General features: G+C 39.9%; 2 protein-coding genes across 4 annotated transcripts in view; one reads left to right on the forward strand and one right to left on the reverse strand.

Annotated features, from left to right (window-relative positions):
• Luzp2 (leucine zipper protein 2) overlaps positions 1-26,457 on the reverse strand; it is a 358,969-nt gene that overhangs the window by 198,806 nt on the left and 133,706 nt on the right. The gene's annotated exons all lie outside the window — the stretch shown is intronic.
• LOC128124509 (translation machinery-associated protein 7-like) lies at positions 11,155-11,822 on the forward strand. The gene has a single exon (XM_052760871.1). It carries the CDS (start codon positions 11,529-11,531, stop codon positions 11,721-11,723), a length of 195 nt encoding a protein of 64 aa, XP_052616831.1. The 5' UTR covers positions 11,155-11,528; the 3' UTR covers positions 11,724-11,822.

Here is a 26,457-nt window from a genome sequence, read left to right on the forward strand (position 1 = left end):
AAAACTCCAAGGAGTGACAAGGATTAAGTTCAAACCTCCAGTGTAAATAGTTGATAATTTCTGGTTACGGGTGAGGAGATAAAAACTTAGGAAAATTCATAAGAAATAAAATTAAAGAATGGGTAAGCTTTGGAAGTAAGAAGCACTGGAAACTGACAGTAGATCTGCAAGCAAGCACATGAGACATAGAGCTCCTAAAACAGTGAATTTTCTACCGTGGGTATCAGTGGGCTGCATCAAATTTATCTTTTGACAAATGGGCTTAGACGTTTAGAATAAGAACAGAGTGGGAACGCACTTTAGGAGAACATTTGCTGCAATGTTTAACAGAATCGCTTCAACAAGGAGATCTTTATAAGACACAGCAAAGGTTCCTATTATATTAGACTCCATAACTATCAATAGGAGCATCTGCATGGAGGCTCCGGGTTGCTTACATTTCAGAACTGCCTCAGGAGCTAAAGGACTTCCAATGCTAAATGTGACCAGAATTAAATGTCATCTGATTCCAGGAGCAGTCACAACAGACTGCAAATGACAAAGTAGGCAACTCTGCCAAAGTTTTGTGTTGCAGAGTTTCCGTTTTCCTCTGAATGCTGCTGAAATCGTAACTATAAAATTGTATAACACATCCTCTTCTACTTCGCTGCATAATGAAAACAAAGGAACAAGACAAACTCCTTCAATCCCAAGAATTAACACTATGTTTGCTTTACTTAACTCATCAACAAGGAAGAGTGTAGAAATCTCTGAAAGGATATAAAATAATTTAATCACCTATAGTAGCAGCACCACTAGACTAAGACAGGTGAGCAGAGGGTAAGTGAGACAGAGTCAAGAGCTGCAAAGAGGCAACAATGAGCTGAGTGTAACATCATAAAGAAGTAAGGATTTGGCAGTTGTCTTTAGTGTGTCTACAAATTTGTCATGTGTTGCTAGAGTTTTCCTGCCTGGCCCACAGTCAGGACAAATCTCTCTCACCTGCCAGTCCCACAGCCACTCAGATCCAACCAAGCAAACACAGAGACTTATATTGCTTACAAACTGTATGGCCGTGGCAGGCTTCTTGCTAACTGTTCTTACAGCTTAAATCAATCCATTTCCATTGATCTATACCTTGCCACATGGCTCGTGGCTTACCGGCATCTTCACATGCTGTTTCTCATCATGGCGGCTGGCAGTGTCTCTCTCACTCAGCCTTCCACTTCCCAGTTTTTTCTCCTCCTTGTCCTGCCTATACTTCCTGCCTGGCCACTGACCAATCAGTGATTTATTTATTGACCAATCAGCAACACATTTGACATACAGACCATCCCACAGCAGTCATGTTATGCATACATGTGTTGTCTGACACTGGAGAGATACATACAAACTCTTCTCATCCCAGATAGGGAACCGATGACAGTTTACTGGGGTTACTTACAAGAGTATTGGTGAGTAGAATAGTTATTTGAGGAGCGTGGTTACATCAAAGGCAACTCACAGAAAGCATAGACCAGTACTGGTAACAACTCATAAAAGCGGGAACCCTGGATTTGTCTGTAAGATTTGTAGGGCTTTGACAGTTTAGAGCCCCCTTCCTCAGTGGCCCTAACTGCTAATTAATATCTGGGAAGTGGGAACTTGGTGAGTCTTGCAAGTTTCAGAGACTCCCTGAGACTCATGACTTCTCTTAGGTCTCAATGAGCCGACCTTCAGAATTTTCTGAGTCCCAGTGAGCTTCCCTAGAGGACGGAACATTTCAGGACAGCCAACAATTGCCAGGGTGCTACGCCCCTAAGATTTACTTGAGCATCAGAGCATCAATGGGTAATGTTCAAAATATTTGTCAAAGAAAGTGAGGAAAATTCATTTTCTACAATGTCAATAGCTTCTGAAAAAGGATTAAGATAGAGATATGGGAATTTAAGGTAAAAAAATGTGCCCTAGAAAATGTTTTTGGAAAAAGACCAAAAACATTAGAGAAATGGCAGCCAAAAATAAATAGGCATATAAATAAATAGAAAAAATGACTGTGTCCAGCTTGTCATAGAGCTTTATATTGTGGATTGTTTCTGTACAATGCTGTAATGTTGCATGCACTGTTCTCATAACTAAAAAAAAATCCTCCATTCTGAACTGTATAATTATTTGTTGGAGTGATAATTTTAAGTGAGTAAAGTTATAAAAGGAAAACAAACAGTTACAGAGTGGAAATAAAATTTCTATAAGATTATAAATCAAAATTAAGGAAGTATAAAAATAATTTTCAAGAGCTGGTGGTAGAAATGTTAGTGGGAGTGGGGGAATAGTGTGGAGACCTTTACATTTCTGAAAAGTAGTCTGAGTGAAATATAAAGACACCCGTGATAAAAAGCAACTCCAGTGAGTGGAAGTCAGAGGGCAGCAAGGGTATGCCACACGAGCTGTGCCCGGATGGAAGCCATCCCCTAGGGAAGCTGAGCCAAGCTGAACTGTTCAACCAGAAAGAGGCTTGTGGCTTGAGGCACTTTTACAGAACTTCGTGTGAGAAGAGAAGGAGTATAGTTGGTGTCTGTAAAATCAAGAAGGCAAATGAAAACTTGAAAGGTTAATTGAAACTGGACCCAGAATAGGGAAGTGTTCAATATTCCAAAGGCACTAAAAGGATCATTCTCCACTATACCTAAATGGAATTTGCCTTTCAAAAACTGAATGAATGTCTCTGCCACCCATCAAAAGGAATAGGAAGAAAATAAGCATAGAGGCATGGACCTGTTTTGGAGCATGAGGGTCCAAGACTACAGTGCAATATCTCTTAGGCCACTGTATTCCTGTGAGTTCTCTCACAACAAAACCATTGTCAACAGGCATATTATCTTACACTTACAAAATATATACCTTAGGCAATTACTCACAAATCAGATCACTCACCCTGCTAGGAAAGCCTCAATAAATGTGGTACCTATTGACACAGGGAGTGTGACAGAGGCATGCTGGGAACAGGACCATGGTGCACATCATGAACATGAAACAGCCCTGTGGTAAGTGTGGTGCTCCAACTGCAATTCCAGCATCAAGGAGCTTGAGGAGGAAGGACTGACACAGGTTGAAGCCAGTTAGGGCTGCATAGCCAGACCGGATGTCAAACAAAATAAAACAAAACAACAAAACCTAGCAGAAAATAAACAACCGTATCAGGAGCGATACAGTTAAAAAAACTAAGAGACTCTCTTTCAGCTACAAAATCAGTAATGGTCACCTCAAGGCAATATTTAGGAATGACTGTGCTTTATATGATTCAGGAAACAGGGTCTGTCCACTACTCTATGTGAGTGTTGATCCTGTGAAGTCAGGCTGTGGAGTTAGTCAGAAAGATGGGAAAAGGAAGTTCTAGAGTTGACTTAAGGAGTAGATTGACACTGTGAGACCTGGTGAGTCATATGTATAATTATGAATTGACCTATGGTTTCTATTGCTGTGATAAAACACCTTGACTGAACTTGGGGAGAGAAGGATTTATTTCATCTTACAACACTCAGGTCACATTCCATTACTGAGAAAAGTCAGGACAGGAACTCAAGGCAGGAACTGATGCAGAAGTCATGGGGGAACACTGCTTACTGGCTTGCTCCATGTGCCTTGCTCATCCTTCTTTTTTTTTCAGCCCAGGATCACATGCCCAGCTGTGACACCATCTGCAGTGAGCTTGTCCCTCCTACATTAATCATCGATCAAGAAAATGCACTACAATCTTTCCCACAGGCCAGTCTAGTAGTGTTATGTTTTCAGCTGAGGTTCCTTCTTCCAAAATGATTGTGTCAAGTTGACATAAAACTAGCCAGTACAGGGGCCTTTGTGATAAAGTAAAGAACACATTGGAATGTCTTCCCATAAGGATACAGAGTCCATGTCTCTTATGTGCTGGGAACAGTTACTCCTGTAGTTGCAGCTTCCTGGTATTCCCACCGTGGTGTATGTGTTCAGGGCATCACAAGTGCTGAGGAAATAAAGTATTATTCACAGCTCTATAAATTTGACATGACCTAAGGAAACCAGATGAGGAACCTCTAGGACACAGAGAACCTGTCAAGCAAAAGCGAAGGCAGTGTATGGAACACAGTTATGAACTCTCTATGAAGAGTGGCAAGAGCCAGATGGACAAGGACTAGAGAAGGGTAAGCTGGAGTCTGTGTTAACACATTTACATGTTATCATTTGTGTAACAGGGAGCAGCAGACAGAGGCAAGCAGTAAAAGGGTGCAAACAAAACAAAACTTCAGAAAGGGGATCTTAGTGACCAGGGAGAGAATGTAACAGGAGACGAAAGGCCAGTGAAAACACTCTAACATCTTCAAAAGAGTTCTGAGCATTTTCTTTGAGAAGGAGGTGAAAACAACCTGAGAAAAAAAATATATTATATATAAACTTTGGCTAATGTTTGAATATAGAATGCAATGCAAAACATGATAGATAGCTCCTCGAGGCTGCCCCCAAGAGCATGAACTCAGGCCAAGATCTCACACACTGAGTAAGGACAGCGAAGAAGAGGACATTGGTTCTACATGAGGCTTTGGTTTAGCATGTCAGTGATCCCTTTAAACATTATAGAATGAAGAGAGATTGAGCACACAGTGTTGTGGAGTGTTATTTTAGTTATGCAAAGATGTGTTACATTTGTTTATGCTGCAGAATCTTACTTAATTGTGTAAAGGTGTGTCATAATTGTTTGTGCTGCATCTATTTAATTATGTAAAGATGTGTTACATCTGTTTCTCCTTGCCTACCTACAGCACCTGATTGGTCTAATAAAAAGTTGAATGGCCTATAGCTAGGCAGAGAAAGGATAGGCACGGCTGCCAGGCAGAGAGAATAACCTGGGAGATAAATCTAGGCTCCCAAAAGGAGAGAGGAGGGATGGGAGGAGGAGAAAGACACTGGGGCCAGAAGCCCGGCAGCTGCCAGCCAGATACAAGAAACGGTGAAAGCAAGATATACAGAACGAAAGTAAGAGTGGGAATAAGCTCTGAGGCAAAAGGTAGATAGAGAGAAGCAGGTTAATTTAAGTTAAAAGAGCTAGCAAGAAAAGAGCTAAGCAAAGGCTGAGCATTCAAAACTAATAGTAAATCTCTGTGTCATGATCTGGGAGCTGGTTGGTGGCCCAAAAGAAAACGACTGGTACAACACAGCACCTCTTAAAGGAGGTAAACTGAGACAGTGGAGGACAGGAATAAGAGCAAACAACAGTGTGAGTGGGGAGGGATGTGTGAGTACTACTGAGGGAAAAATAGTGCATGTAGGAGAGAAACCACATATTCCCAGTCATAGGCATGGTGCTGTGCTCAGTCCTGCCGAGATGAAGAACTGCCCTGGAATACAGCATCCTTGTATCAGAGGACCCTGAGCATTTCTGTTCATGGAACATTATGGCCTCTTATAATTCACAAATAGTAGGTTATTAGTTCATACTGCTTCACTGGTAACAGAACAACAAGAAGAGAAGAAAAACAAAATAAAAGCAGAAATAAAAAAATAAAGAGAAAGAGGGGAACGTAAAAAATATAAGAGGTACTGAAAGACTCAAAGAGAATAACTGTCCAGAGGAAAATCTTGCCTGCAGGCATGTATAAGAAAGAGCAGCGTGTTGCTGAAGCCCTTCTTGCAGAAAAGGAACAAGACTCATTATTTTGACACTTTCTGAAGTCTCTCCCAGGTCCTACGCTGCTTCTTTAACCGCACTCAGCTTGCTTAAATGGCAAACATGTCAGAAGGTTTTTAAATCTCTTTAAAAGATTGCCCCAAGGTGCAGATTTCACAGAGCAAGTGAAACAGTGCCCTGGATGAGCCTCCTCAGTGGGAAGGCAGTGCTGTCCAGCCCAGACCTAAGTAATATGCCTTCCTTTAAGCACATCATTAGGATAAGTGACAGCAGGTCCTAAGGGTTAGACTGCAGACATTGCAAGGGTAGACCAGGGTTGGGGTGGGTAGAGGGGCTGGGAAGAGGACCTCAACCTCTCTGTTTCCCATCAGGTGCTTCGTTGGACTTGCTAGCTCATTTCTTTTTCTTTTCCTTTCCTTTCTTTTCTTTCCTCCTCTGCATCTTCCTCTTTCTTCTTCTTCTTCTTCTTCTTCTTCTTCTTCTTCTTCTTCTTCTTCTTCTTCTTCTTCTTCTTCTTCTTCTTTTTCAAGACAGTGTTGCTCTGTGTAGCTTTGGACATTCTGGTACTCAAACTGTAGACAAGGCTGGCCTTGAACTCAGAGACCTGACTGCCTCTGGCTCCCAAGTGCTGGGATTAAAGATATGTGCCACCACCACCATCCAGCTACTAAGTCCATTTCTTAACAGTGTATTATCTCATAAACTAGAAAAAAATTGTTATGGGTGACAATAAACCTATGATTAACACTGTGGTAATGATTGATAAGGAACTTTACTCCTGTGTTTCTCAAATAATTGTTAAAACATGAGGAAAATGTGTTTACCTCCATTTGCAAAGAATCCCAATTTAGATAAAATTGGCTTGTCTAAGATTCTAGCTTATACTCATGTTCTTGGATATGAACCCAGGCTAGGGGCTACTCTGCACTTTCCTACACCTAAAAGTGCTCTTTGAGGTTTGGATAATTGTCTAAAAAGCAGTAAATTCCTCTTGTCTAATAACTGCCGTGCAGAAATAAGGAGATTAATCTTGTTAAGGACTCTGCATATGTAATTTCCCCATTAGTCTAAAAGCCCATGCTTCTAAGAGTCTGTGATCTCCAAGACTTCTAATTCTTTTAGAGTGGTTTTAAGTTGACTAACTTAGAAATAAGGACACTTATGAAGTTAATAAGTATGCAGGTTAAGAAGAGAGGAAGACAGAACTCTCACTATCTGATATCTCATGTTTCCTAATCTTTTTTTCTCTTTTCTTTTCATTTCTTATTTTCTTATACAATTCATCCTGACCTCAGCCCCCTATCCACTCTCCCCCAGACCCGCTGCTCCTCTATTTCCCTTGTTTCCCTTCAGAAAAATAACAGTTCTCACAGGGATAGCAACAGAACACAGCATAACAAGATGGAATAAGACTAGGCACAAACCCCCATACTGAGACTGGATGAGGCAACACAGTAGGAGGAAAAGGGTCCCAAGGACAGGCAAAAGAGTCAGAGACACACCTACTTCCACTGTTAGGAGTCCCACAAAAACCCCAAGCTAAACAGCCACACCATGTATGCAGAAGACCTTGGGCAGACCCATGTAGGTTCCTCCGTGATTGTTTCCTATTCTTTCAGTCCCTACCTGTCTTACTTATAGGTGATGGTAGTTAGAGCACAATGGCTGTGACATTCTCACTGTATCTTACTGTTTAGTCACCTAGGCCATTGGGTCCAGTGGAGTCTTAATATGTTTTGGATTGATGAATGTCTTTTCTTCTCACATAGAGGATGAGTCACCACTTATAATTAACAAAATTATCCTCATCATTAATGCATCTTGAATTGATAGATTCAACATATACAATATTTATATTAATATAAAGTATTTCAATATTCATTCTTCTTTCCCTGATTTTCATAGTCCCTTTCAGTTTGTTTTTCCATGTATTAGTACTTAATACCTCACAAATCTATTACAGTATGACTTTTTGAAATCTTTCCAGAAATGATTTGCATTTTTGACATAAGTAAAGCTCACCACAAACTCACAGATACTTCAGTTAAGAGGCAAAACACTTAAATTCATGTGAAAGCATTTGTCAGTTCTCTTATGCTAGAACTTCCATGGGCTAATGCTGATTTGCCTTTGTGCATGAAAACATAAGTAGTTCACTTCAGAATAACTCAAGACACCATCAAGTTAATTAGAAAGGGACATAGTTCTAACATATTTCACACTGCATATTCGGTAGCTTTTACCATAAATCCTGTGAAGTTCACATGAATAATGCATCACGTAAAGAGAGAGAAAAGTGCAAATTCCACAGAGTTTAGTCCATATTTATATGGTTTTCATACAAGTTAAGAAAGGAATATTATGAGTATGGATGGCTGCAGTAATAACAATCCATGGCTGTGATCACAGGAGGCTTCCCATTGTAGCATATTGTGACTGTGAGTTATTTGACTTCATTAGAGAGAAGAAAGGCTTGGGAAGTCACTAAGTGTGCAAGTCGATGGCAAGGGCTTCTCAATTATTAGGGGATTCTGCTCTTTGATGTACCGTACAGTCCAAGTTCCACCTTCCTTATGTTTGGATCAGGATGAATGGTTACACAGTTAACACCACACCCAGTTAACGCTCTTCAGGAAGTAATGGATGGGTCTACACTGTTAAGGATTTGTCTTTTGGTTTTGTAACCAGTGCTTAAAGACTTGTTACCTTTGGGGCAAGAAGATGCAAGAATGAAGAAAGGCATAATACATCACACTGAGAATCTCAGGACATTCTCCACTCAGCTTTTGAAACTTCTGGAGTGAAGATTAAATTGAAAATTTGAGTATTTCCAGGATTCTTTTGGAGTGGAATTAATCCCATTCCCCATGCCCCACATCTCCAGGTAGCATGGAGGTCAACTCTACTGACACACCAGGCTTGTTTACTTTAAAATCTTGATTTTTCTAAGAACTTCTTGACACTGACAATTTGCCTACTTCTATCTTATGTTCCAATATTTATTTCAACTTTAGTTATGTGACTTAAGTAAAACTAATGTAGATCTTCGAATGTTCTCTTTCCCTTTTTCATTCAGTTTATCAAAATTAGTCAAGAGCTTCTAGACCCTGGCACAGCAAATGTAATCAAACACAGATAAGCATCTGATATCCACTAATCTATTATCAACTCAATAGAGGCTCAGCAACTTTTTGTTCTGCTTATATAGTGGCAAATAACATTGACACCACCTTTATGGCTAGGGGCCGACTTTCTGGCAATAGGAACCATGACAGCAGAGATTGCAATCTCAGCAGCTAAGGGTGCTGAGTAATTATAGGTCATGACAGGTGCATGCTGAGGAATCGCTTTTCCAAGTGTGATTTTAGTATCTCACGGTTCTCTTAAAGGTCAGACACAGGATCTATTAGTTAAGTCCTTCACAAAAAGAATGGAGGAAATGCAACTTGGACGTCAGTATATCTTTCAAAATAAAGCATTTAGAACAGTTATTTTAAAAATCCTGAAGATAGGAAAAAATCAAAAAACTGTAACACCATAAAGAGAGTTTGGGCTGTGGTTTTAATTGAGAAACTTCTGGGACATGAGTACCTGTTATAGAGAACAGGCTAGTTAATAATTTTGAATGGAACAGTAAATGGATTCAAATAGTATAGGAGACTTCTCAGTCTTTTGCTGTTTTGTCAGAATGCACTGGATCACTGTCTTTATTGAAGGTAACCAGGCTCTGATTCTTAATGTATCACAAGAGAATCGGGCACCTAGTGAGAAGATCAGGCAGTGCCATGAGTAACTCGGCCCTTCAGGTCTGAACCCAAGGGCAGACTCACCTCTGAGCTCCGATGACACCTACCATCGCCCTGTGACAAAAAGTCTCTTCAACTAACACATTTCATTTTATGACCCAATGAAAAGGAATCTGTTTGGCTGTGGGGATTCTGCATATACGTTTACTGAAAGCGCCCCTTAGATTAGAAGTTAGAAGTAAGATGTCCTTTGTGTTCACCTCCTAACTAGAGGACATGGCATATATTAAGGTGGGGGTGGTGATGGCTCCTTGTCTGTACAGCAAGCTCAGTGCCTGGGTGCAACCTGGTATCATACTTTTCAGAAAAATATCTTTCAAGATGCGTAAATGTTTCCTGGTAATGATATGAACTCTCTTACAAGTAAATTTGCCTCTCCTTTGACAAGATTAAATTTGCTTTGTGAAATGCCCTGTATTTTCTGAAAGTCATGCCTCTGAACTAACTTTGTTCTCCTCTGATGCACTTCAGACTTAATCAACATATGTTAAAGTAGCTGTTTATCTAAGCACTTACATTCCTGTTAAGTATTTGGTCCATGTTTTGAAGTAAATAATGTCTAAGACTTGGAGCTAGCTATGAAGTAGTACAGAAACACTTGGGGACATATTTCATGTGGTACAGACAATGCTTCCTGATACAGTTTTGTTTTAGGACAATGACAATAAACAAATTGAGGTGCCAGAAAAGAATTCTAGGCCAGGTTTCTACAGAGGATACTGTGGTGGCTTGGTTGGCATGACTTTCAGAATTGAAATGCTTTTTAATTGAAATTCCTGAAGTTTGCTTTACAACTCTTTATCTACCCCGATAAAATTAGATCATCATTATTGCTGTATTATTTTTGTTCATGCATATGTGGGAAACGTTTTTAAAATGTGTTGAGAGATTGCACATACTAGAAGTGATTTAAAGAATAAAACACACCCAATCCTTGTCTTCATAAAATGAGCAATTTTTAGCAATCCAAAAGCAGAGAAACAAAAGTAGATGCCTGTTTGTCTCCTGGTTAATTCCCTTGTTTCAGTCTTTCTCTAAATAGAGATATCTGCACGTGTATGTGAGTGATGTGTACATATATGTGCTTGAATCTAGATTTAAAATTTGCTGTAAACAAGAAAATGAACAAATAACAGTGAGACAAAGCATACAGGCAAACCCTGCATGGAAGGATCAGGGATGCTGCTGCTAAAATGTGATTTAGAGTGTGAGAAAACCCACTTATATTCAAGCAGACAACAGTGAAAACACGGGAGAAATCCCTGAGCTTGGAACAGTCCAGTTTAGGGTCAGCTACACCTTGAAAGAGGACAAGGTGCCCTGATCTAGGCTGGCTGGTCAGACAGAGCTTGCAACACAGCAGACCTGGGGAGGCACCACTTTTCAGTTTTTATTTCATCATTCTTCGGTTACTCTAGGACAAAATAACCGAAGGCCGTGTCGCTTGTGGTGCTCAACCTTTTGAGGGATTGCAGCAAAGAGTGTAGAGGAAACTTGAAATGGAATCTGCAGAAGGGTCTTGTAGTCTAGCCAGGCAGCTGAGGAGGAGGCTTACGTTAAGATTCTCATATTGGATGTAGGTAAAAATGAACATACTTGATGTATATTTTAGGAACAGGAGATGGTTGTGTTTTCACTGTGAACTTTTCACATCTATCTTTCATAACGTCGTACACTTACTTGTTTCCTAAAGTCAATGAGAAGTTTAATGAACTGAGTAATCTGGAAAACTAAGGAAAGATTAATGCTGCCTCAACCTCATGTAAAATTGCATAGTCCTGATTACATCAACAAATTCTATTCATCTTTCTGTATGTTGGGATTAAGAATCACTATCTTGAACGTGTTGTTAAATTCCCATTGTAAGGACACTGTATTACTAACAGAAACACTTATGTTCCTATATTTTAGGTAATGCTTAGGGATCTGAAAAAAAACATCTGCAAGACATCCATTGAGGAAAAAGACCTCCAACAAACCGTGAATACGTTACTAATGAGATTTTCCTAAGTGTGTCAGCGATCTGTTTGCATTTTGGAGAAAAAGTTTAGCCTACAAAAACTACATTTCTTGAGGGTCTGGTGAAGGGGCTGTCTGTAGGCGCCATGTTGGGCCACGAAGGTGGTAAAAAGAAGCCCCTGAAACAGCCCAAGAAGCAGGCCAAGGAGATGGATGAGGAAGATAAGGCTTTCAAGCAGAAACAAAAAGAGGAGCAGAAGGAACTCAGGGAGCTAAAAGCCAAGACCACAGGCAAAGGACCCCTGGCCATAGGTGTAATTAAGCAATCTGGCAAAGAGTAAGCTGTTCCGCATATTTGAGATGATGGTGACCCTCTTCCATTTCTATTTAAACATCTGGATTCCCTGCCATAACATCTTTGCCACCTACAGCTAGAATGAAGTGTTATCCTGGAGCCTGTTGTACATTGTAATAAACTTTTGTAAAAAAAAAAATTATAATAATAAATAATACAATGGCTCATTGTCTCTAGTGTTCAGCAATTCGGACATCAGCTGTGAATTTAAAGTAAACTCAGTCTGAAATCCTACCAGAGCTGTTTCATCTTTGTTGTACTCTGAATTCTGTATCACTTTGAATTAATTAAACCAACTCATTAAAAGGCAAAAAAAACCAAAAAACAACAACTATATTTCTTAAAATTTCTTTGCCCTCTGAATGTCGGTGACAGTTGTGGGGCTTGGGCAGTTTGTGGGGCCACTGGCAGCGGGACCAGGATTTATCCCTAGTGTATGAACTGGCTTTTTGGAGTCTATTCTCTGTGGAGGGATTGCTGTGGATATCGCTCTGTATAAATAAAATGCTGATTGGCCAGTAGCCAGGCAGGAAGTATAGGCGGGACAAGCAGAGAAGAGAATGCTGGGAAGTGGAAGGCTGAGTCGGAGAGACGTTGCCAGCCACCGCCATGAGAAGATGTTAAGATACTGGTAAGCCATGAGCCACATGGCAACTTATAGATTAATAGAAATGGGTTGATTTAAGATATGAGAACTGTTAGCAAGAAGCCTGCCACAGCCATACAGTTTATAAGTAATATAAGTCTCTGTGAATTTACTCGGCTGGGTCTGAGCAGCTGTGGGACTGGCAAATGAGAGAGATTTGTCCTGACTGTGGGCCAGGCAGGACCAGGAAAACTCTAGCTACAGAGGGATGCCTTGCTCAGCCTCTATACAAGGGAGAGGGCCTTGGTCCTGCCTTAACTTGATATGCCATGAGAGACCTTAAACTCTCTGAGGAGTGGATGGTGGGTCGGGGGTGAGTGAGAGGAGGGGAGGAAGGGGAACTGTGGTTGGTATGTAAAATGGAAAAAAAAAAGATTTCTTTGATAAACCAGTATTCACGTTTTTTGTTAATCTCTTTCAATTATGTTAGGGGATATAGGATAAAAGATATGGGAAATTAAAACCTGCTATTAACATTTTATTGGGTTTTGTATGCAGTAAGGTTTAGAATAAAGGCCAATTAGTTGACTCAGAGGGTACAGGCTCTGTGCATGCAAGCCTGCCCATCTGAGTTCTATCAGTAGAACTCACAGAAAGGGTCAGAGAGGAACAAGGTCACTAATTGTCCTCTCACTTCCATAGGCGTACTGTGCTATGGATACTCCTAAACACATAATACCCCACACTGTAGTGGGTAGCCATTCCAGCTTTGATCTGTAAGTTCCAACCCCCATTGAGACTTCGGCAACTGTCACGCCTACAAGGCGGGGCGAAAGGAGGCGCCTGGGGACCCGAGAGCTGGATCGGCTGGCGCTCTCTCTGTTGCAGGACCCTGGACTAGAGAGGTGTACCAAGCAGAGCTCCAGAGAACACCGCTGGACTGCGATACACCTTCCCCAGACTCCGCGACCTACCTATCCCTTAATTTGTAAGTTACGCCATTAAATAAATCTCCTTTTATCTACGTGGAGTGGCCTTAATAATTTCACCAATATCTGGCGCTCACGTGGGGCAAATTCCAAAGGCCTGGGTGGCTCCCACCCTCAGCCTCTTCCCCGGCTAGCGGGTACCTAAACCCGCCTGCAAAGTTCCATATAACCAGGGAACGCCTACAGGGTTCCATTCCCTAAAGAGGGAGCAGCTAGTCCGGTCTCAGTTCCCTAGCTTAGCCCCGAGACCAGCGAAAGAGGCACTCCCCGGCTTCCCGAGTGCCGGCGCCGGCTCCGGCTCCCGCCATCTTGACTCCAGCGAGCTGCAGTCAGCCACGATCACCAGCAGGCCCTGCTTTGGAGCTGTACCAACGCCACCTGCTGGCTGAAAAGTGCTACTACACCCCCCAAAAACCACGAAAGGTAAGCAAAGGCACCTGATAATTTTACACCTTAAAATTGACTAACAAATTTTGAGTAATTCTTGTAATATGGCTGACAACATTACCTCACAAGAATTCGAAAACCTTTTTGCTTGTATGATGAATGACATCTTACTGGAAATATACGACCTTCCTAAGGCATATCTGGCCTGTACCATTTTGGCATTCATTGTAATAATCCACACAGTGTTCAAACACTGGTTTAATAACAAGAACAAAGATGAGTCATTATTGGGACTGATACAGGCTTTAAGCGAGAGCAATGAAGGCTTACAGAAAAAGATTCTATCTCTGGAATCTGCTTTAAGGGATAGCAATGAGACCTTAGAGAGAAAGATTCTTTCTCTGGAATCTGCTGATCAGGATTTACAAAACAGGCTTGTACCAAAAATTGATCTTATTGATAATAAATGTGAATATTTAATGGACAGAACACTAACTCTCCAGACACTATATAAGGAAGAAAGATTATCATTAATTGATAAGATAAGGTCCATGGAATCATGTGTTTCTGAGGAACATAAAAACTTCTATGATTCCATGAGGAATCTGGAGTCCCTTGCCAGAGAGGAGGCTCACTCCATAGAACAGACCCTAGGTGCTCGTTTGCAGGCCTTAGAAGAAACTCTCAGTAAACATGACAAGGGACCTAATAAGCAGAAGGGCAAGACCATAGAGGTTGTAACATCTCCAAATGGCTCTCACACAATGGCTTATCCTGTTATCATCCATGAGAAGCCAGCGGATGACACACACCCCGAGCCATATACTACATATACATTACAACCAATTTCCACAAGGGACTTTAAAAATATAAAGGAAGCAGTAGTTACATATGGGATACACTCCACGTACGTAAAACAGATGTTAAATTCGTGGTCTACCTCACATAGAATCATCCCAGATGACTGGCATCAGTTAATTTCAGCTGTTCTAGAATATAGCCAGCAGCTACAGTGGAAAAGCTGGTTGAGAGAAGAGGCAAAAATTTTAGAACAACAAGGTAAACTCAGAGGTTTCGTGATCTCCCAAGATCAAATACTTGGTGAGGGATGTTTTGCTGACAGGAATGTACAAGCCATTTATGATGAGCATACAATATCCCTATGCCGTACAGCAGCTCTAAATGCTTGGGAAAAAATTCCAGAACCTGGAAAACCAACTGAGGTATACACAAAGATATTTCAGGGACCACACGAACCCTTCACTGATTTTTTACAAAGACTGAACACAGCTATAACAAGAGCTGTATCAGATAAAGAATTAAGAAAAGTATTAACTGAGTCCTTGGCATTCGACAATGCTAATGCAGAATGCAGAAGAATACTTACACCATTAAAGATCAGATCAGCTCCTTTGGAAGAATGGATTCAGTATACTAATGGTGTTGAGTCTCGTAACTACAGTAATGAGGCTTGGATAGGAGAGACAAATCCCAGAGGTGAAAGAAGGCCCCGTGTTACCAAATGTTTTACATGTGGTACACCAGGTCATATAAGTAAAAACTGTACGTGGGGTACTCCTAGGAGTAATATTCCTTTTAGGAATAGCCTAAACAGGAGACCCCAACCACCTCCCGGATTATGTAGAAGGTGTGGCAAAGGCCGACATTGGACCAGTGAGTGCAGATCAAAAATAGATATACGAGGTAACCCTTTACTGGCGGGAAACGCCTCAGGGGGCCTCTTGCAGGCCCCCAAATCCAATGTAGTACGAACATTCCCAGCCACTGTGGAAGAAATTCCTCTCCAAGACAACTGAATAAACCAATGCTTAATGTAAAAACCGATACTGCAATGGATGATAAAACAGCTCTGATGGATGGATCACAGTTTACAAAGAACACTATAAAACAAATATTTTGGCAGACTTCCATAAATGATCAAAGACCAAAGCTTAGAATTCGAATTAATGGCCTGGTTATGGAGGGACTGGTAGACACAGGTGCAGATGTGACTATAATTACACCAAAATCATGGCATCCAAATTGGCCTCTTCAAGAGGTAGATGTCCAACTTTTAGGGATTGGCACCCTATCTCAGATAAAACAGAGTTCGAGATGGGTTGAATGCATAGGGCCAGAAGGACAGAGAGGAAGGCTGAAGCCATATGTAGCAAATGTAGCAGTAAATCTTTGGGGCCGAGATCTGTTACAACAGTGGAATACCCAGATTAAAATTCCTACACTTTCAGAAAAAGAATACAGACAAATGCATGTTTCTAGGAATAATATCATCACATGCTATAAAAATCAGGCACCAACCATTCAGGCTGTTCACAAACAGAGCACAACTGCTATTGAACCCTCAGAAGTACCAACTGCCTTACCTTTAAAATGGCTAACTAATAAACCTGTCTGGGTTGGACAATGGCCTTTGACAAAAGACAAGCTACAAGCTTTAGAACAGCTGGTTCAAGAGCAGTTAAATGCTCAACACATTGAAGAATCTACCAGCCCTTGGAATTCTCCTGTATTTGTTATTAAAAAAAAGTCTGGTAATTGGAGAATGCTGACAGATCTGAGAGCTATTAATAAAGTAATTCAGCCAATGGGCTCCCTACAGACTGGGATGCCCTTGCCCTCTCTGCTACCTAAAGAATGGCCTATAATAGTCATTGACTTAAAAGACTGTTTCTTTACCATACCCTTACAAGAAAATGATAGAGAAAAATTTGCCTTCACAGTACCTAATTATAACAATTCTCAGCCAGTCAAGAGATATCAATGGAAGGTCCTCCCACAGGGAATGTTAAACAGCCCTACTTTGTGCCAATACTTTGTGCAGAAACCATTGGAGATAATTCGTGTAAAGTTTCCACAATCCATAATTTATCACTATATGGATGATATCCTATTAGCTGATCCAAAGTTAGATACATTAGAAAGCATGTTTGAAGAAGTAAAAAAAGTTTTGCCTCGCTGGGGACTGCAAATTGCTCCTGAAAAAATACAAAGAGGAGATTCTATTAACTACTTAGGATATAAGATAGAGCTACAAAAAATTAGACCCCAAAAGGTACAGCTAAGGAGAGATCGGTTGAAGACTCTTAATGATTTTCAAAAGTTATTAGGAAGCATTTCCAACTTACTGGGCATCATGGGAATACCCAAAGATGGACTACAAAATTTGGCTAATACTCTAGAAGGGGACAAAGAATTAAATAGTCCAAGAGAATTATCAGCCGAAGCTGAGAAGGAATTGGCTCTAGTAGAAAAGACAATTCGAGAAGCACATGTGGATCGTGTGGATCCAGAACTTAAATGCATTCTTGTCATATTCCCCTCCAGACATTCCCCAACAGGTATTTTGATGCAGAGGGAAGATATTATATTGGAATGGATATTCCTACCACGTAAACCAAATAAGAAATTAAAGACTTATATAGAAAAGATCTCTGATTTGATTCAAAAAGGTAAACTAAGACTTCGCCAGTTGACAGGAATGGACCCAGCAGAAATTGTAGTACCTTTAACTAATGAAGAAATTTCATCACTATGGAAAGATAATGAATACTGGCAGAGAGCCTGCAGTAACTTTTTGGGAGAGATTAACAACCACTATCCCAAAAGCAAGAGAATAGAATTCATAAAGAAGACTGAATGGGTCCTTCCTCACATTGTACGACAAAAGCCAATTTCTGGAGTCCTCACATTCTATACTGATGCAAATAAATCAGGGAAAGCAGGATATAAATCAGGAGACTTAAGTAAAGTGGAACAAAGTCCATACAGCTCTGTACAAAAGGCAGAACTGTATGCCATTCTTATGGTACTGATGGACTTCACAGAACCCCTCAATATAGTCACTGACTCTCAATATGCAGAGAGAGTTGTTTTACATATTGAAACTGCTGAATTTATTCCTGATAATACAGAATTAACTTCATTATTCATACAATTGCAGGAAATCATCAGAAAAAGGGAACATCCTATATATATAACACATATCAGATCCCATACAGGTCTGCCAGGACCTCTAGCACAAGGTAATGATGAGATTGATCAGTTACTAATAGGTAATGTGCTAGAAGCTTCAGAATTTCATAAGAAATGCCATGTAAATAGCAAAGGTTTGAAGAAGGATTTCTCCATCACTTGGCAACAGGCTAAGGATATTGTGAAAAAATGTCCTACTTGTTCCATCTATAACCAACTTCCATTACCTGCAGGGAGCAATCCAAAAGGTATACAAAGAAATGAAATTTGGCAGATGGATGTGTTTCATTTTGCAGAATTTGGAAGATTAAAGTATGTACATCATACCATTGACACCTATTCAGGATTTCAGTGGGCAACTCCTATGAGTTCTGAAAAGGCTGATTCTGTGATTACACACCTATTAGAAGTTATGGCCATCATGGGAATACCTGTACAAATTAAGACAGACAATGCCCCAGCATATGTCTCCAATAAAATGAGACAATTCTTTGCCTATTACAATATAAAGCATGTTACAGGTATACCACACAATCCCACAGGCCAAGCAGTCATAGAAAGATCCAATCGAACTTTAAAAGATATGCTAAATAAACAGCAACGGGTAACAATGACTCCTAGAAATAGATTGCATAGTGCTTTATTAACCTTGAATTTTCTCAATGCTGATGAGAAAGGAACAACAGCTGCAGAGAGACATTGGACGACAGACAAAACTCCTGAGCTAAACCAACCAGTTTATTTCAAGGATGTGCTGACCTCAGAATGGAAACCTGGATATGTTCTACGTTGGGGAAGGGGTTTTGCCTTTGTTTCTGCAGGAGAAGAAAAGCTATGGATACCAACAAAATTAATAAAAATTCGATTCGAACAGGAAAAACCCCTTGATGAGGAGAAGTAAAAGATCATCCACCAATGTGACATCTCTACAAGTTGTAAGAAAAATTTAACAATCAAAGGTTGGAGTAGGGTTCTGTTTTTGTCTTTCCAGGATGATGGAAATACCCATCTTACAGAAGTCATAAGGCCTTGGATATCCGGATGTTTACAGCAGAAAGAAAGAATCTATTGGTACCAATCTACACATGGTAAAATCTCACTGTCTAATATCTATCTCTCTATCAATCTAGAAAAGTGGTGGTTCCAATTCAATTATAAGCCAAGCTGGCTTTGGAGATGGAATTGGCTCACTCCTTCTCTAAACCCAAGCATATTGCTAAAAGGAAGTTTGAGAGATTCTTCAGTCCCATATCTGAAGAGCCCTCTGGTGTGGGACAGAAGGAAACCAATAAAAAAGGACCATTGTCTTCTAGAGTCTAACTCTCTCCATGCTTACTCTTGATTTCTCAGAATCCTTTCTTACATGCTATGTCCTCTTTAAATCCAAACCTTCCATTTTGATAACAAATAAGTTTTTCTAATAGCAATCTCAGAAGTCTCCAGAAGGAAGACGGGGCCCCAACAACAACTCTACCCAATCCAGAATGATGCCATGGTAATCATCATCATACGACACTTCTTACCAGAATTTCAGACAATCTTACCCATTACTCTAAGACTTGCTGCAGAACCTACAGTTAGTCTAACTGAGATTTAACTATCTGAGCTTTCTCACAGTACCCAACAGAGATAACATCACCCCCTAAACAGCAGGAACTAATTCTAAGAAAACGACGCCCCTTCTCCCTTAGGTTTCATAATTCTCAGGGTTATGGATGATGGTTATAGGGTTGGGGGTGGAAGGAAATATTAAACTCAGTATTCTAAAAAAAAAAAAAAAAAAATGAAAAGAAGAAATGGAATGGATAGGTATAAGGTATTATGGTAGATTATTATGTATACTAGTAAACAAATTTAGTAAAATAGCAGCCTTAAATAATTTGCACTGTAATTTGCACTGTTATGGATTCTTATATGTTGATACAAATGTAAACTATTTTTATATTCCTGTCTAAGATAATTTGTATATTGATACAAATACAGAACTATATTTGTTATAATGTACATATATTTCTACTCTTATTTGAAATACTTGTATATTGATACAAATGTAAATTTATATCTGTCATACTTTATGTAGGTTCTACTTCTGTTTAGGATATTCGGTATATTGATATGTATTTAAGATTATTGTCATATTGCATATCACACTACATACTCCTACCTCTGTTATAAATATCGATATATATTTAAGATTATTGTCATATTGCATATTGCACTATATACTCCTACCTCTGTTATAACATCTTGTGTATTGTCACAATTTTGAAGTCATCGTTCTTTACCATACACTTGCTTATAGACTGTTTACCTTGTTTACGTGAAGCCTTAGTCCTTAGGTTATTTCGGTAGATAAGACTTATAGATTTATAGTCACCTATGCTTGTCATCTCTATAGTTACGTTAGTTAGGTTATCCAGATTTACAGATACATAGGTCAGATGGACAGGTAATCTTCAAACACTTCATAGACCTAGAGAATATGGCATTTAAATAACTTAGAATTCTGTTGATGTGAGACATAATTGCTCCTGGCTGCACCAATTTGATCCCGAGAGAATGTTGGGCTTCTAAGACATTTCCATTTGGAAGTTTGTCTTCTTGGCACAAAATGGCCTACTGGGCAAAGAACTGCCCTTGCCTCGACGGCTGACAGTACTAATGCAATGCTATCCTTTCTGGACAAGCGGGACACAAGGAAAGCGACCACTGTACTCTGCCAAGACAGGGTAAGATGGTCTTTCAGAATTCCTGCTTCTGAAAATGGTCTGTCAGATACTTTAGGCCTGTAGCCAATTTGAATGCACCAACAATGCTGAGAAACATTAGGTGACTGTCCAGGCTGCCAGCTGTCTCCGTCTACTCTCGCAAGATTCCCGAAAGTTGCTTGCATCCATCTACCATTTCTCAGGTACCATTATATTCCTTCTCAGGTCTTTGATGGGATTGAAGACTAGCAGTTATAGTTACAACCTAGTAGATAGAACATATTAAGTATTAGATTCAGGTTCTTTAGGATAGGACACCTTTTGGAATGATCTTTGTAACATGCCATTTACCTATGCTCTATACTTCTCTGGATAATAGTATGTGTTTCTTGCTTGATATTGTTTGCATTGGTTGTAGTTCCATCTTATCTAGGTCATTATCCCTCATTATTCCTGGACTATATTTGATAACCATTCCTTTGTATATAGTCTTGTATTAGGTTAGAACTTTCTTATTTAGACAAAAAGGGGGAGATGTAGTGGGTAGCCATTCCAGCTTTGATCTGTAAGTTCCAACCCCCATTGAGACTTCGGCAACTGTCACGCCTACAAGGCGGGGCGAAAGGAGGCGCCTGGGGACCCGAGAGCTGGATCGGCTGGCGCTCTCTCTGTTGCAGGACCCTGGACTAGAGAGGTGTACCAAGCAGAGCTCCAGAGAACACCGCTGGACTGCGATACACCTTCCCCAGACTCCGCGACCTACCTATCCCTTAATTTGTAAGTTACGCCATTAAATAAATCTCCTTTTATCTACGTGGAGTGGCCTTAATAATTTCACCAATACCACACTGATACATTAACCTCTACAGATACACTGTGGCGTGATTGCCCCCTCACATAATACCCCACATTCATAGACACAAATAACAATATTATTATTGGGGGGGCCAGGGTTTGAGACAGAGTTTCTTTTGTGTAGCTTTGGAGCCTTTCCTGGAACTTACTCTATAGCCCAGGCTGGCCTCGAACTCACAGAGATCCGCCTGCCTCTGCCACCTGAGGATTGGGATTAAAGGCATGTGCCACCACCGCCTGGCACAAATAATATTATTAAATAAAATAAATATTTATTAGGAAATGAGAGTGCTTGGAGAACAGGGATATTGATACATCAACGTCTTCAGACGGTTTTTGAATGTCTCACTGAAAGACTGAAAACTATTCTCAATTCTTGCTTTGACAGCTACATGGTAAAATTAGCTATAAAAAACAAACAGCAATTTTTACTCAAATAGAGGGCATTGATAATGAATGATGGACAAAAAAGTAGTATTCTATTTATCCATATTAGTTCTACTTCAAAAATCTTCCATGTTGAGCTAGTCTGGCACTGAGCGTTCAATGTTCCAGACTAGAGCAATTGTGTGAAGATTTGACTCTGGATTGCTCTATGGGTTTGTAACAATAACCTAAATCATCCATGCTCCCTAAAACAGCCATTAAGGTTGTTAGAAAAGTTGAGATATTTTCCGTTCTCTGGATAGCAGCAGTGTTGAAAACCTGACATTACAAATTTCAGAATCAGCAAATAGGTTTCACTCTGTAAGTCTGTTAGAGAAAACAGGATCTATTTTTCACCTAGACATCAGTTCAGGGCATAAAATTAGTGTTCAGATAACCCAATTCCACTTTAAAGTGTTTATTGATTTATCGTGAACCTGAGCTACAGCCCAATTTTCTCGAAGTGATCAGAGGAGAAAAGCAGACATCAAGGTCATTTCCACTGTAAAGATGGTTGCTCCATCCCTTTTTCCAGCTGCAGAGAGACAAGTTTCTAAAGCTCAGATGGCTTCCTGGAAATCAGCCTAAAGTCCACTTAGGACATGATATGCCTTACACAGGAACAATATTTCTAGGTAAAAAAAAAAATGAGTTTAGGTGTTAAATATAAAACCATGACTTTATGTTTCCCCTGATATACAGGGAAGAAAAAAAGACTGTCTCAAACTCTCTAAAATATGTATTTTAAAATCAAAATTCTGTCTTTAGGTTGAGGGTCCCAATTCTGTCTTAGATGTAGAAAAGTTAAAAGTATAACGAGCTGCTGGGTGAGGCAGGAAAGCGGGAGAAGAAACCAAGGTGAAAAGAGAAAAATCCAACTTGAATTTGATTCCTGTGTCCAGGGGTGCCAGGCAAAGGCAGGGGAGGAAGGGCTCGATCAAAGTCCTGCACACACCGCTTCTGCAGGCTCCCTCAGCTGAAGACTATCACACTTGACATCTCCATCTCTATCAACTGAAGTTCAAAGGAAAAAAAACCCAGCAGCTAATTAAAAATTCTAAAAAGCTGATTGATTGATTAAAACTTCAAGGTCTGTGGATAGTTGGAGTGTTGCCAGCTCAGAGTCAAATTATCTTTGGTTTAGTCCCCTAGTCATGTATTGCCCACCACTGTGTGTGACCTAACATCTTTGAGACAACTAGGTACATATCCAGATTGTATAAAATCTGTGTTCACGTTTCTTGGTCACTCATATTTGGCTTATTTTTTTCCCTTTAAGTAAGAGATGTGTTGTTGTTGTTGTTGTTTTAGTGTTGAAAGCCAGGAGTTCTCAGCCAAAATAGGAACCGTCCATTCATTCTTGCTTAGTTCTATTGCAATTTTTAAAAATTATTTTTATTAAATTTAGTATGTGTGTATACATGTGTGTGTGCATGCATGTGTGTGTGCGTGTGTGTGTGTGTGTGTGTGTGTGTGTGTGTGTGTGTGCATGCCTGTGTGTGTGCACTTCCTGGAGGTCAGGGGAATAATTGTGTGAGTTGGTTCTCTTCTTCTACCAATTGAGTTCTGGGGATCCAACTCAGGTTGTCAGGCTTGGCAGCACGTGCCTTTACTGGCTGACCAACCTCACCATCCCTAATTGTCATCTTGAATCCAGTTACAACCCCATATTTTGAATATACTCCTTCTATTTATAATATTAGATCCTCCAGACATTTAAAATTCTTCCAGAGAGTTTTTTTTTTCACAAATGCTTGGGAAAACATTCCACCAAAAATGTAACAAAATTTCCATTTATTCAAATGCTTAATTATCTTTCATATTATCGTACTGAGGTAGGTATATAATTTTACATTAATTACTTTCTTTTGCTGCTCTAAATGTATAACATTGCCTTTGTAAAAGGAATTTAACCTTTTAATGAATGAATTTAGTACAATGCTTTCTGGATGTGGAGGGAGTCTTTTTTTGGGGGGGGGTTATTTGTTGTTTGTTATTATTGCTACTTTGAGACAGACTTTCATTAAGTCTGGGCTAGCCTTGAACTCCTAATCTGCTTTCCTAGATCTCCCAAGTGTTAGAATCACAGGTACGTGCCCACACAACCAACCCTTGCGTACAAACTCTCCTTTTGTGAAGATGGAGCTCTTCGTTCATGACTGGGATTTCTTGAACGATTATCTAGTTGCGTATTTTATTTCTTCAGTTTCTTGGTTTTTCTCTAGTAAAAAAATATAACTGCTGTTTGAATTCCCCAAATCTATTGCTCTTGTTGTTTCGTGTCATCATAAAACATGTTTTCCTTTTGTAGCTGGTTTCTAAGAGAAAGAACAATCACTCATTCCTTTTTATAAGCCTAGATTCAAGTTGAATTACTTCAGCCCCTTAGGAACTTTTAGAACAGAATATATGATATTTATTTTAAAATCTAGGTAGTTAAACATAAGCCTTTTAAGTATATCTTTTAGAAGTGTTTAAATAGACATGTTGAACTTTGGATGGAATACACATGGAAATGTTATCATAGCATAGTTTACTATAGGAGTGTGGGGTCTTTTCTTGTCTCTGAAGCTGAATACGGTACTTTGTTTAAAAACCTCCTAGTTCCTTGTTAATTCCTGCGAGTATTTATGCTCTGATTTATTGATTTTTGGCATGTCTCATCTATTGTCCCACAGCTTTTGCTGTTGTTTGCCCACAATCCCTTCACTGAGAGTTGAGTGTCTGTTTACTTTAGCATTTGGGCTTCCTGTTTAACTGCCTGTACGCATTGTTTTCCTATACTATAAACCTTATTTGGAAATTGTGTGGAACAGAAAAGAGACATTCTGGAGACTGACATCTCCCATTAGGAAAGCTACCCCATCCTCCTTCGGAGTGTGTATCCAACTTGGGCTTAATTTGGCTTACCTTCAAGAATAATTGTTTTGACTTAATTTCACAGTTCTAAGAAGAGTTAAAAGAACAGTGTGGGGAATCTGCCGTAAATGCCCTCTATCTTGGCTTCATAAAAGTGCTTTTAGTATATTTGCAGAAGCTCTGTTTTTGAAATGCTGTGACTGATCCCAGATCTCATGGACACGTGAAACTAGATCTTATTGATTGAAAAAGACAGGCTTTGGCTTCTTCACATAATGAGCTGAGCTCAGTGAGCCACCGAAAACTTCAGTGTGCTGGCTAGAGAACCAGTGAGGTGATGAGTAGCTTCTGAGTCTGGCCCCATTTGGGTTGAGGGTGACAGGAGTTCTTTCAAAGCTATGAGAAGAGAATGCTCCTGCCACTTGGTCTCTGGAAAGCTTTGCCTGACTAGGGACAACACACTTAGGACCATCTACCTGTTCGATGAACCAAACCAAAATGATTACAAAACTAATCCATCTCTCTGCCTTTGTCACCCAGCCATCTAGTCACAGAAAAAGCATCCTTTATGTCTTAGCTCTCACCACAGGTGAGGTGTGCACATACTAAGGTAGGAATCTTGGGACCTTAGGATATTTCCCGTTATTTTGTACATAACACTAAAAAAAAGCACATAATTTACAGTATCACTTTTAAAATATTTTGATACCTTCCTAACTTGGTTTGTCTTATGTGTTTTAGGTTCTGTATTTAAGACATTTAAACACTCCTATTCTTTTGCCATTCCTTCCAAATTGTGCCTCCTGTGCCTCTCAACTTGACCACTGCCTTGGCTTTCTAAATATTAACAGATATGGTAGCTTTACCCTCCTTCCTTTTCTAAGCGCAATTACCAACTTGTTGGTTCCTCACCATATGTAGCAACATGAGTCTTTATCTTACGTAAGACTATAAACGTGATAAATTATGACATGGCAATAGAATAATTACTATAATTGGTGTTTTTATATTCTTGTTAGCAATCACATGCTTGCCCTAGAAATTTAATACATTCCTAAGCATTAGTAAAGATCTGATATTAACAAATTTAAATTCCCAATTTCAAATTTTACTTTTTTTTTTTTCATTTTGAATGGAAATTTTCACATCATGATGACAAGTACTTGAGTGTGTCTTTTTTCCTCAAAAATAAATAAATAAATAGACTCACGGAATTCAGTAGAACCCGTTTGATTGTCATCAATTTTGCAGCAGTGGGCATATCCTTTAAGATTTCAGAGTGTCAGTGTCCTTATGTACTTACTAATCGTATTGGAGATTATGCAAAACAAGCATAATCTCCAATAAGAGATTATGGATAAATAATGCTCATAGGAAATGCAAGAATCATAGCACCTACGTTGGCACAGCTCTACTCTCTGGAAGGCATTCAGAAACTGCTCGCTTTGTCCCAGATTGGTAAGAAGCATACCAAAGAGCATTAAGAAGTTAAAAGGGAAAAGACATCACTTAAGATATAGTAAACGCCAGGGGATGGAGGTGTGCTAGTCAGTAATGCATTTTATACCCTAGTTCTTTTCTCCTGCGCTCCCAGACTGTAGCTTCCAAAGAAACTCAGGACAAATGGCTAACTGTGGTGCCTATTTAACATACCAAAGCACACCTCTGGCCACCAGGCTCTCTCAGCATCACAAGTAGGGGTTACAGAGTCCTGGCTTCTCTGCTCCCCTCCCCACCACCACATACCCTAAACCTCTCCAGTTTCTGAGCTTTGCTTCCCTTCCCCCAGCTTCTTTTCCCTACATAACCCAGCCATTCTGGCCAGCTGTTCTCTTGGTTCTTCTCCCTCTCCTGGTCCCCTCTCTCCTCTCTTCCTTTCTTGCTTTACCTTTCTCTCTCTCTCCTCTCATGGCCCTG

The sequence above is a fragment of the Peromyscus californicus genome, unplaced genomic scaffold (assembly GCF_007827085.1).
Source record: "Peromyscus californicus insignis strain IS unplaced genomic scaffold, ASM782708v3 Scaffold_4__1_contigs__length_199733344, whole genome shotgun sequence".
Lineage (NCBI taxonomy): Eukaryota > Metazoa > Chordata > Mammalia > Rodentia > Cricetidae > Peromyscus > Peromyscus californicus.